General features: G+C 40.1%; 1 protein-coding gene across 1 annotated transcript in view; it reads left to right on the forward strand.

Moving 5' to 3' along the window:
- Positions 1 to 12,503, forward strand: part of CACNA2D3 (calcium voltage-gated channel auxiliary subunit alpha2delta 3) — a 710,484-nt gene that overhangs the window by 149,028 nt on the left and 548,953 nt on the right. The window contains exon 3 of the mRNA XM_075005060.1: positions 5,849 to 5,965. Coding sequence (XP_074861161.1) covers positions 5,849 to 5,965 — 117 coding nt within the window. The remainder of the gene's footprint in view (positions 1 to 5,848; positions 5,966 to 12,503) is intronic.

A 12,503-nucleotide genomic window follows, 5' to 3' on the forward strand; every position in this document is an offset into this window, starting at 1 on the left:
AAAGCCTCCTGATTATTTTTGATAAATGGTAAATATCTAAGAGACCAAAAAATGAACAACTCTTATCTAAATATGAAATGATAGGTCATCTCAAAACATTAGATAACTCCCCTGGCATCCTCCAGAGGGAGAGAAGGTTCAGGAGTGAAAGTCAGGAAGACAATAATACAAACACGCATGTAAAGTGTGAGGAAATAGAATATGCAAAAAGTTTGTGAACATCCTGCGATAAACGTGTATCACATTACAAATCATTGTTTGTGCGTGCTTCTTAAAACAGGGATTACAAAAAGTATGGTTTGATGCATCGTGTCTCTTGAATTATCGAGTTTTTTACCAAATTGGAAAAAAATGGCTGCTCTTTCTATTTTGGTTGCTGACCCCAGCCTAAATCATCCAATTTTATTTTAATAGTCTGTAAATAAGTCTTTTACAAAAGTACTGATCATTCAACAGAGATTTTTGGAAAATGTTTCTGACAACAGACTGATGGACTATACTGCATAATACTGAGAGTGAGGAGAAAATATTGATGTCTTAGAGCTTCATCAGTCAGTTTCCACAAACAATAATTTTCTGGTTTTCTTCACATGATAGGACTCATTGATCTAATCTAGTTACAACCTCAAAACAACCTCTTCAAACACTGCGTTTAAGATGACTTTCCAGGAACTCAGAGGTCAATTGTTAAGAAAACTCTTAAAGCATAATCAAAGATGTTAAAGCTTTGATCATGCATCCTGGAATGAACACTTTAGGGAATTGCCTTTAGACCTATAGATACAGTAAGCACAACAGTCCAAGGCAATATTTTTAGACCTGGACTTGTCAAAAAATGTCACTGAAGGAAGGAGGCAGCTTTTAATTAAATCAGTTCATAGCAAAGGTTTTTCAGCATTCTACTTTTTAGCACAATTGATATATTTTGCAATATTGTATAGCAGCCTATTGTGGATTCTGTTCTTCCAATTGCTCCACTCAGTGCAAATGAAGTAGTTGTTTTGCCTGGGTAATGAGCTACTTTATGCTCATTTGCTCAAAGTGGGTAGAAGAACAGAAAATAAAAAGCAGTTAAGTATGCAAAATGGCATAAATACCCTTAAGGGATAGTACCCCAAATTCTGCTTGTTCTGTTAACATAGGCTCCTCCCCTGGCCCCGGAAAAAAAGAAAAAGACTGCTTCAAAATTCAGATTGGCTTAAATGAAATTATTCAAGGTTAGTCAGAATTTAATTAATGTAGAGGTGGGACAGCTCAGTGGTTAGAGCCTTGGTTTTGTAAATCCAGGGTTATGAGTTCAGTCCTTGACAGGGACTTTCAAGGGTCTAGGGCAAGTTAGATTAAAAAAGAAATCTGTCATGGATGGCGGTAGGTCCTTCTGTGAGTTCAGGGGACTGGACTTTGTGACGTCTTGAGGCCCCTTCCAGTTCTGTATGATAGGTATATCTCCATGTTTGAGCCAGGTCCCTTTGAAAAGTTTGTTAGAGGAAAATTGTACAATGATAAGTCTTTAGTAAGTAAATACTACTGGAATGGCAATGTTAGGGAAAATCCAATATTCATAGTGCATCTAGATGTTAACTGGGAAACCTGAGATTTTCATTGATCTTTGTGAAATTAAATTTGTGGGCAAGTTTTAGTTCCAAAATTTGTTAGAGAATAATTAATGTAATTGGCTCCAATATATAGTTGATTCCAGAGGAGTACTACAGGTTGAACCTTTCTAGCCTGTACCCTGGGGACCTGACCACTGCCAAACGAGAGAATTTGCTGGACCACAGGAGGTCAATATTGTCTAACAACATTACCAACACTTCCATTGCTTACTGGGCTTTTAGAAGACAGTTGGGGGTAAATTTACAGCTAAATAACAGCACAGAACACTGAGAGGTAGGACTGGTGGCTGTAAACAAACTTTATGGGACCATGGGAAACTTGGCTGCACCCATGGAATGGTCATCTGGCTAGCTGAAATCATATCGGACTACAGATGTTGCTTGAGGAGAGACTGCCAGACTAAAGAGGTTTAACCTGTATGTCTGCTTCTTTCATGATTCTGTTCATGAAGGTTTTTCCTGTGGATGTTAATTAAAAAGATTCTGGAGTTCACAAAAGGTCACATCTAAGTAGGCCATCAAAGACATATCGTTACTCCTAATTGAGTGTAGCTCAATGTTTCTGAAAATTTTAGTATGGCAAAAGAAAACAGTTCTTGCTACATGTGCTGAGCTTGTGCATACAGTCCATCACTGGAATTTACTCACTTTGATCCCTATAGTTCAAGACTATCTAAAACTTCTTTTTCAAATTTCCCTGGAGTGTCAATATAGTGTTGTAAATACTTATGGCATTCAGTCTCTTTCCTAGGACTAATTGTGCTAACGCCAGTGGAGCTAGCCTGGTGTTGCCTGTGGTAGGAAAATGTAAGAAACAAACTCCTCTTCCGTGTTGATAGGTCCTCTGAGAGCAATGGAATTGTGCCCTCGAGGCACACAACAGCCATACAATCATACTGTATCTTCTGTTGCCCCCCACCTCGTCGCATTTCTTTCAGGCATCCACTAATCGTTGCAAGAATACTGAAAGTGGAAGTGGAAACGTTTGTTGTACAATTACAAACAAAGATAGGTGCAGCAAAAATTCTGCAGATATTGATTTGAATGTTTACTTCAGTTCACTTCAGCTGTGTTTACTTCCTTTTTATGTTTAATTTAAACACTTGTACAACCTTTCCTAGCATGAATGGTCATAAAAATGCTCTTTTGGGCTCATAAAGTCCAATGGAAGTTAAAACCAAGAAATGTGTTTGTAAAGTGTTAAGCTAATTGACGGAATGAAAATTTCATGTCACTTTTTTTTTTTATAACTAGAGAAACTGGTCAAAATGCTTCAATTTGGGGTTTTGAATTTTGACCAAATTATAGACTGAGAGGAAAACCACCAAAAATAATATAAATAATAATTGAAGAAATAAGTAGGAGTAAACAGAATAAATTCAATAGTCTTGCTTTGTTTGCATCATTCTGTAAGCAGAAACAGGAAAACATTTGTCAAATACTTTTCTAACAAATTGTATACTCACCTTTAGTTTAAAACAACTTCAGGTCAAACTTATTCACAATTGGAACATGTTATAGTATATACCATATTTATTTTAGTTTGTCTCTTTCATTAGGTTACTATGGAAATAGAATCTGTAGCATACAGTAGCTCAGTATTTTTTTGCCAGCCGAATGCAGACAGAAGTAAGCTTTTCTGGTGCTTCATGGGATATAAATATCCCCCACTTTACTGGTCAGCAGGAAGTCTAGTGCTATCTGTAAACTTTCTCCTTGTGCTATGACTGCTGGGTGGAATCCTTAAATAGACAGCAACCATTTTCTTCCAGCTACTGGACAAGGATATTGGACACTGTGTATTGAGCTGTACTGAATGCATTGTCTTTAAGAAGATATTCTGACTTAGACGACTATGTCATCTCATGTTGGTAACTGTGGAGTTCAATACTGGAAAATATTGAAACACATGGCTAGGTCCTTGATCCAGCCAAGCACTTAAGCATATATTTAAGTCAGTGGGACTTAAGCACTCGAGAGAGCTGCTGAATCAGAGCTGCAAGAAACTTGTGCTATATCTTGTTCATTTTATGGGTTGGTGGTCAAAATTGAAAATATTAAATTTGAGCTGTCATGCTTAGCTTAGTTTGTCACATGATAGTACTTCTATTTCCTGACTCAGTGAGCATGACTCATACAATGAGATTTCCTGGACGAATCTGAGTGGACTTGTGAATGCCAAATTGAACTATTCATATGAGTAAATTCTGTGTCCGTGCTTAAGGATTTGCAGAACCAGGGCATTTATTTGCTCATTTTTCAAAAATCTGAGCTTTTACTGGTAGTGCCTGTGTTCAAGAAAGGAGGATGTTACGTTGCATAGAAAGGAAAAAAAAAACCAAAATGAAAACACTAATTTGTTGTGGAACCTAATCACAAACCAAGTGATATAGCTTTCCTTCATTTTGAACATGAGCTGCTCAAAGGACAAACTTTTTCTCATATATCTCTATAATATAGTAAACTGTGTTTTTTACTGGTACGCTCAGATAACTGGCACCGCGACCAGGTGCTATCTTGTTGACTAGGTTTCTTCTCCTGAGCAGATGTACTGCTCACAGGTGTTGAAGGGATCCTGTCCCTCCACGAGTGAGAGGGAGGTGGGACAGGTGGCCAGAGTGCAGCGAGCCACACCATTCTGTAACACGCCCCCATTCCCCTGGTGCGGTAGCACAGGCTGGGACCTGATCATCTGATCTCTGATGGGGAATGCAGAGCAACCTGCATAGGCAGAGGAGGTGCTCCAGGATCCCGGCTTCTGAAGGTTTCAGGGGGGGAAACACTGCAGTAGCGTGGCCCCACTGTTGGAGAACTGGTGGCAAAAGGATCCCTCTCTATTATCTGTAATACTTCCATATCTGAAACCACCTTGTCCCAGGGCAACCAGATATGAAAAAGTTTACTGTGCAATCTATCATTAAAAATTATATTTAACAGTAAGTGTACATGTGTTTCTCATATATAAATGTATTTTTCATTAGCATTTTTTTTAGTATCCCACCATGCTTTTTACATGTCTTTGGATAAGTAGTTATGTATCTTATTACTGTAACTCCTATGTATGAATCTACTGTTTAGCTGCATCTTCATTGTGTCATAAATAAACTAGGATGGTAAACTTTTCATAACAAGAACCTTGCCTTATTTAACTGTTCCTTGAGGCTAATAATAATAGTGAATAATAAGTCTGTTCCTGATGAAGCTGTGGAATTAGTCCTGTATAATTTGGTATGTTATTTTCTATTAGTAGATATTTTGATCCATCTACAGAATTTACTAGAGAATTGTACCCTGCTCTAGAGTAATTAAATATAATTTATAAATATGAAAAGGATATAATTTGTGATATTAAATTTGATACTTTCATCCCCAATTATATACTATAGTATTTCTGTTGCCATAATGGGAGTTTTGCCAGTTACTTTGTTCATAGCCAGCAAGAGTGAGCCCTTGAAGAAGGGAGTCAGATCACACAACCACAACTTGTTTATGAAAACCTTTGTGGCTCAATGTATTTAGTATAATGGGATTTTTCAAGGGGGGGGGCGCAGCAATACAGTATCATCTGCAGACTGAACCGAAAGAAAATTCAATCTTGTTAATATTGTAAACACCAGTACAGAAATAAAATTCAAAATGTTGGCAAGCAGAAAAGAACACAAGGAGGCCAGAAACGAATGGCTGAAGTGTTTTTTAGCTAGATTATCCGAATTCTATTTCATTTCCATTTGAGGAGGTTGGATCAGGGGTTCCAAAACTAGAGGGGCCTGTCAAATTTAAAATAAGGTCTTTTTGTTTACGTGTGGTGCCATCATGCTGGCCAGTAGCCATATATGGCTGTTTGGCCTGTTGAATGTGACTATTGGGTTTGAACAATAAATATGGTTTCAGAATAATGTGGCTAGTTCAGTATAGCAGTGGCTACTACTTCAGAACTGGTTGGATGCGATGGGATGTTGTTTGCTGTTATGTATGTGGGTAAGGTCTGGTTCCTTTTTCCACAGTGCAAGGGATAAATGTTTCATTCTCTTTTTTTCCACCATTGGGATCCTGGATCTATCAGGTCCATCTCCATAAAAGTGTTTTTGCATTAAGTAGCCCTCCAGTATCCAACTGAACACCAATAAAATGTTCAGAAGCCAGAGAAAAGGAAGTTTGCCTCCACTAACGAGCTGTCAGAATTTAAACTGTTCCATCAGCTAACTTGCTTTTGCAATTTTACTGTCTTGCAGAAATACAAAGAATATGAAAAAGATGTTTCAGTAGAAGAAATTGATGGCCTTCAGCTTGTGAAAAAGCTAGCGAAAAGTATGGAAGAAATGTTTCATAAAAAGTCTGAAGCTGTACGGGTAAGTAGCAGATCATTTTGCTCTAATATTTTGTGTACTTGTACAAAATGAGTCTCAGTGGCTTCGAATGTTGCATCCATGGTAGTTGACAGTGAAGATGTGAAAAGTACTGAAAGACATCAAGGTGTTTTAAGGTCCAGCTTTCAGAAGTGGTTGGAACTTGATTATCATCAGTAAGCTAAATTGGACAGCACATTTAACTGTGATAATCATGTAAAATTTTGCATATTTAGTAAGCTTTGATGCACCTTTTATTACAACTGTTCTTCAGGTGTCACAGTAACTGAAATGTGATGATGGTACATATACTTTTGTATTGAAATTTCTACTAACCAAATCAAACCAAAGCAGAATTAATTGCAGTACCCTGTAGGACAATTAAAATAGTATTTGAAGAGGTCTGCCCAGGCTGATTTCTCTTGATTGAACAATCTGAAAAATTCTGATTATTTTCACCATCCCTATTCCCATTTGTGATAAATGTATAACAGAGGCTGTCAATGTCTCCTGTACATACATGTGTCCTTGTCTTGTGTTGCTGAAACTCATCTCCATGACAATGTTTATAAAGAATGGAGTGGCAATATTTATATGGGCAGAGTCCTGTATGCTGCTTTAAATTACAACACTAACTGATATCACCATTCTTGATTCCTGTTAGCAATGTACAGCCCATACTACTGAGAGTGAACTGTATTCTGTTTTTTCATGCCTATCCTTAACTACTGTTGATTAATTTCCATTCATTTATACATGTGCATAATGCCATGTAGCCTCACCAGCAGTTGGAGAAAATTGATGGGGCTGGCGCTGAAAGAGGGGATGATCTTAGAGCAGAGATGGGCAATAATTTTTGATGGAGGGCTGCTCCAAGACTTGGGTAAGTGGTCAAGGGCATGCACTTTTCTATGAAGGAGGTAGAGGTTGGATGCCAAAGAGAGCTCAGTGCAGGGGACTGGGGTGCAGGGGAGAATGTGGGGTCTGAGAAAGAGATGTGACCTGAGGCTGGGGGAGGAAGGTGCAGAGAGTTGAGGTGTAGTACAGTGGTTTTCAACTGGTGTGCCACGACACACTGCTGTGCCTTGAGAACTGTTTAAGTGTGCCATCAAATTTCGTCAATTTTCCCTCACCACAGCTCTTTGCAGAACCATTTCATGGGGAAATTGATGACCTTGCATGAGCAGGGAAGGTTTTGGGGGGGGGGGGGGGAGGAGAAGGGGAGGAGCCTGTTGGAGCTGGGATGCGATTTATATGCTGCATCCTGGTTTTAATGGGCTGGGGGCGGGGGGTAACATTTATGAGCAATTGATTCTGCTGAAAAAAGTGGATGTGCTGTGGAATTGTTTGTCGCATTGTAGTGTGCTGTGATACTGAAAAGGTTGGGAACCACTCAGGCAGGGGACCTGCAGCAGGGCATTGCGTGCAAGCTCTGGGAGGGGGTGGAATGGTGCAGGAAAGGATACTAGGCTGGGGAGGGGTGTAGGGTCTAGGAGGGAGGTGGTGCACAGGAGGGGCAGTGCCAGAAGCAGGCTGTGGCTGGGAGGTGCTTATCTAAGCAGCTCCCAGCCAGCAGCACTCTCAGGCAGGATTTCCTGCCTACTGGCAGCCTCCCAACTCTCAAAACAGCTGGCTGTTCCCTGTTACTCTGCGCTGTGAGGGAAGGGCTTCACACGCTGTCCTCACCCCCTGCAAAATCACTCAGCTCCTGTTAGCTGGCTGCCCCCTGTGACCCCCTGCACTGCTGTTTTGAACAGTGGAGCTGCTCTGTGCTGCAGGAGCAGGCCATGGGCTGGATGAAAAGGCTTGACAGGCCATGTCTGGGCCACGGGCTATATCATGCCTGCCCCTGTCTTAAAGGCAACAGACAAGAGAACCTCACCAAGGGACAAAAGGCAGACCTCCTCTGGGAGTTTCTGACACTTACTGCTTGTTGAGGGGGAAGGGTTCCAGTTCAAGGTCCACGTAGAATCTCCTTTGGCTCTGTTACTCTCCAGTATGCAGCAGCCACTCTTCCTCCTCCTCAGAGTGGAAAAGAAGCTGGGTGAAAGTGGATAGACAGGTCATCCACATTTTCTTGGACATGGGGTTTTTAGTGGTACAGCACAGGAACATTCACTAAAATTGGCCAGAAGTTTCCAAAGTGGAAGGTGTACATTGATCAGAGGTGCTGATGTAGGGTTACACTTAGTGGTTCTAAAATTGGGGGTTGGGATCCATTTAAATGAGATTCTCAGGGCCAACGTGAGATTTGCTGGGGCCCAGGGCTGAAGCTAAGACCAAAATCTGGGGTGGGGTAGTGAGGCTCAGGTTTTGCTTCCCCTTCCCTTCCTGCCTCAGGTCATGGTAGTGGTATTTGTTGCCAGGAGAGGGTTGTGCAAAGAAGTTTGTGTGACTCTGAGGGCATGCATTTGGCAGCAATTGTGACACCAGGAGAGGTGCATTGTGGTAGGCGCTGGTGCCCCCATGGATAGTTTCCTGTGCAGTTAAGAGAAGGGTGGAAGATCTGTGATTTTAGTGCTGGGCCTTGGGCTTATGTGTCAGGGTGACATCTTGTGGCCCTCTCATGCTGAGGTCCTCTCTCTGCTTCAGCCTTTGTCTCCTCACTTTAACAAGCTTCCAGAATCCTAAGGGACAACCTTCACATGTTTTTTTAGCTTGGAATCCCTGGGACTTTTCAGAAGCTCGAAATCCCTTTAGCTTGAGTCCAGCACTTCCCCTACTTCAGTCTTTTTTCCCCCCTCATGTTTCCAGGAGACTTCTAGTGTGGGCAATGAAGACCAACAGATGATTTCACTCCCTGCCTTACACAGCTTTAGAATATGACAGGAACCCAAACCTCAGTTTGTGGAAAAGCACATCTTAAGAGGGAGTCTGGACTTGCATACCTTGCTGAGTAATAGCAGCTATTATTTACAGGCTGCATGGAATGTTTACAGGAAGATTCACCAAGTGATAGGGAAGCTTCTCCCAGAACCTGCTGTTTTCCCTAATGACTCACTGCCCCAAATGACCTTTTGCCACCCACAGTCTAGACTGAACACACCTTGGTAGTGGGCATCACATGGGTATAACTACATTTGAACTACAGGCACATAGTCAATATGCATAACTTTAGATACAAACGTGACATATGCGTGCAAATACGGTAATTGTATTCCTCAAATAACTTTTACAATGACATCTGACATGATCCATCTTGCATAAAAGCATCATAATTGTGTTACACTCTCATCATAACAGTATCATTATGTGAAGAATACTGGGTGCAGTGTCACAACATGTATGTGGTGTTTTCCTTAAACTTTAAGTAAACAAAAGTTTGCAAAACTAAATTTGGAAGTGGCAGTTTGAAAACATCTGCTTAGTTCTGCTTGCAAGATAATAGCTTTACTAGGAACAGTTATATAACATGTCGTCACCTTAGTTATTTCCAGGTGACTTGCAGAGGGATGAATAAGATGCTTATTCTGATGAGGATGGGTGACTGAGTGTTCGGCTTTTGACTTAATAAACATAAATTTACAATGTGAAGGACTGCAGTTGCAAGTGCTAGTTGTACTTCTTGAAAACCCCTGAAATCCTGGGATATAATTTTAATTCTATGCAACTTTTATATTGTGCAGTAAGATCTACAGCAGTGGTCAGCAACCCCCAGCATGTGAGCCAAGACAAAAGCTGATTTTCATCCGCATGCAAAGAGGGAGCTCAGCCCTGTCCCTCCTCCCCCATGCAGCGGGGAGCTTGCTTAATGCCATGCACCCTGTGGACTAACAAAAGACTAGCTAATGCTACCAATCACCACCTAAACAGTAAAGCTCTGCATCTTTCTTTATTAATGAAACTGTTGTTAAGAAGAGACTATTAGTGACTTAAAGTATCATGAGCACTCTGACTGTGCATAGAGGTCCAAAGGTCTAATCTTGGCACTCCACCTCAGAAAGGTTGCTGACCCCAATCAATAGTTCTCATTTTCTGTATCTTCTGCTAGAGACAAGGGGTATGCTGCATTAAACTGGCCCTGGAATATTGTTTTTAAATGTAAACATTGTAGGCTTCAGGTATTTATCAAGATCAATAGGAAATGGGTAGAAGAAGAACCTGTAAATTCATTGCTCATTCCAAAACCTAAATTTCAAAATTATAGACAAAATATTATTTGTATTCTTTTCTAGAACTCTGACCTTCATAATCGGGTAATTCCCAAAATAATAGAAATACTTCAGAATTTCACCTATAAGATATAATTGGGACATCCATCAACAGAGTTTAAAATCCAAATATTCATAAAATGTCACTGCTCTAATGGTACCACAATTTGATACAGTCCTAATTACTGCAAGTAGTCATCTTGGCCAAAAAAAAATCTACATTTGGATTACAATACTGTTTCAAGTGACTTGCACATAATTATTTCAAACAGCATATTTTCAGCATTTAAAAAAATATAAGAGTTGGAGACAGTCATCATTCAGGAAACATCAGTAATGTAGACTGTTTAATCTGTGAGAGAAGATCCTGATGCAACTTTAAAATACAGAGATAGAGTAATGTAAAGGTCTTCAGATTTTTTTAAATCCAGCAGTTTGTTCTCAGCTACTAGTCAGTTTTGAACATTTTCCTTCCTTTTATATTCTGGCTTGATTTCATCTATCTTTCTCATCAGTTTTCATGGTGATTAGTTGATTGTGTGATTTTTATCATTCTTATCCACTATTTGAATTACTCTTCAGTGTGCAATTATCACAGAAAAGTCCAATTTTTGTGCTGTCAGATGTGTAAAGTAAATGAGAAACCAAAACTGCTAAACCTTTTATCTACTTGGTAATGTATGTTTTTAGGAAACTCTTTTTTATGCTGACAATTTACAAATAATTCTAGATCTAGTTAACATTAATGTATGGTTGCTGTAGTTAAGGGTGTTCAAAATAACTAATAAATCCCTGATTAATGCAGTAGTTGGTAGTTGGATAAATATTTAGTAATTCTGTTGTAAACATGTTGTGTAATGCTTAAGCTGACATGAAATTGAGTGGGACTGATACAATGCTCCTAATTTATATTGTTTTTATAATTGTGAAGAACATATTCTAGTGCAGTGCTTCTCAGTCATTTCAGACTACTGTACCTCTTTCACAAATCTGATTTATCTTGCATACTCCCAAGACTCACTGACCTTAAAAGCTACTTGCTTATGAACTCAGACATCAAAATACAAAAAAGTATCACAACACACGGTTATGGAAAAATGGCTTTTTGTTATTTTAACATAGTTATAAAATAAAATCCTTTGAACATAAATATTGTACTTACACTTCAATATATAGCGCACCATAAATAAGTCCATGCATGTATGAGATTTTAGTTTGTACTGACTTGGATAGTGCTTTTTCTCTAAGCTGTTGTAAAGCTAGGCAAATATCTAGATGAGTTGACAAACCCCCTGGAAGACCTTGGTGTATATCCCCAGGGACATGTATATCCCTGGTTGAGAGCCATTGTACAAGTGTATCTCATAAAGTCATCTGCAGTCGGGGGGGAGGGGGGCGGAATCTTAGTGCCTAGAAAAATGATGCAAAGGTATAGGGCAGTACAAAAAATACTTAATTCTTCAGTCAAGCCAGTGTACGTTCTGTAAAGCCTTGCAAATTTTACTCTAGGAGGAATTCTTCACAAATGTATTGAAAATTCTATGCACATTATTTTAAAACTCTACAGTTTGTCAAAATAACACTATATATTTGTATCAGTTTCAGTTGTTTTGGTAATTAATTTCAAACCACCTATCAGCAGCTATGTCTATTACACTATGGACTCAAAAAAAAAAAAATCCTCTAGGTGTAGATGCTAAAGGGAATCCATATGACAAATCCAGTTCCTCCTTCTCTACCCACTCTAGTCATCCCAGAACCCATAGCAGGGTGTCCAGACACCTGTAACCTTAATCTCCTCCTGAGTCCAGCTGCAGGGTGCTCCCACAGCCCAAACACCCACATCCTTTAACATCCATGGCCCCAGGATCCAGAGGGAGAAAAGAGCCTCATGCTGAGTCCCAGATTTGGATGGAGTTTTCTGCACACTACTGCCTTTCTTCTGAGCATGCTGGGAACTGCAGCTGCCAGAAACCTCTAGCTCCCTCCCCAAACCCACAACCATGTCATTTGTATGGAAGCTGGATTCTGTTGTGTCCAGTGCCCCCTTGTGGCAGCTAGCAGCTATGCACCCCATTTCTGGGTCAGGGAGCAGGAGGGAAATTCTGCAGGGGGACACAATTCCCTCAGGAGTAAAATTTAGTAGTGGCTCCTTCTGCAGGACATAGTTTAATTCAAGTGTAGGAGAGGGAATGTGGGCCATAGGCTGGCAGCAGTGTCAAGGGATACTGCAGATGCCTCAATTCCAAACCCTTTTTGATGCTCCAACTCAAAGCAGCGTACTGGGTCTAACCAGCCCATTTCCTTCCAAGACTCTCACTCTTGCAGTGTAAGGTTGCTGTTAGGCTATCTTCCATTGATTGATTAAATTATGGTGAAAATGCAGCCAG

This window comes from Carettochelys insculpta, chromosome 11 (genome assembly GCF_033958435.1).
Source record: "Carettochelys insculpta isolate YL-2023 chromosome 11, ASM3395843v1, whole genome shotgun sequence".
NCBI classification, from domain to species: domain Eukaryota; kingdom Metazoa; phylum Chordata; order Testudines; family Carettochelyidae; genus Carettochelys; species Carettochelys insculpta.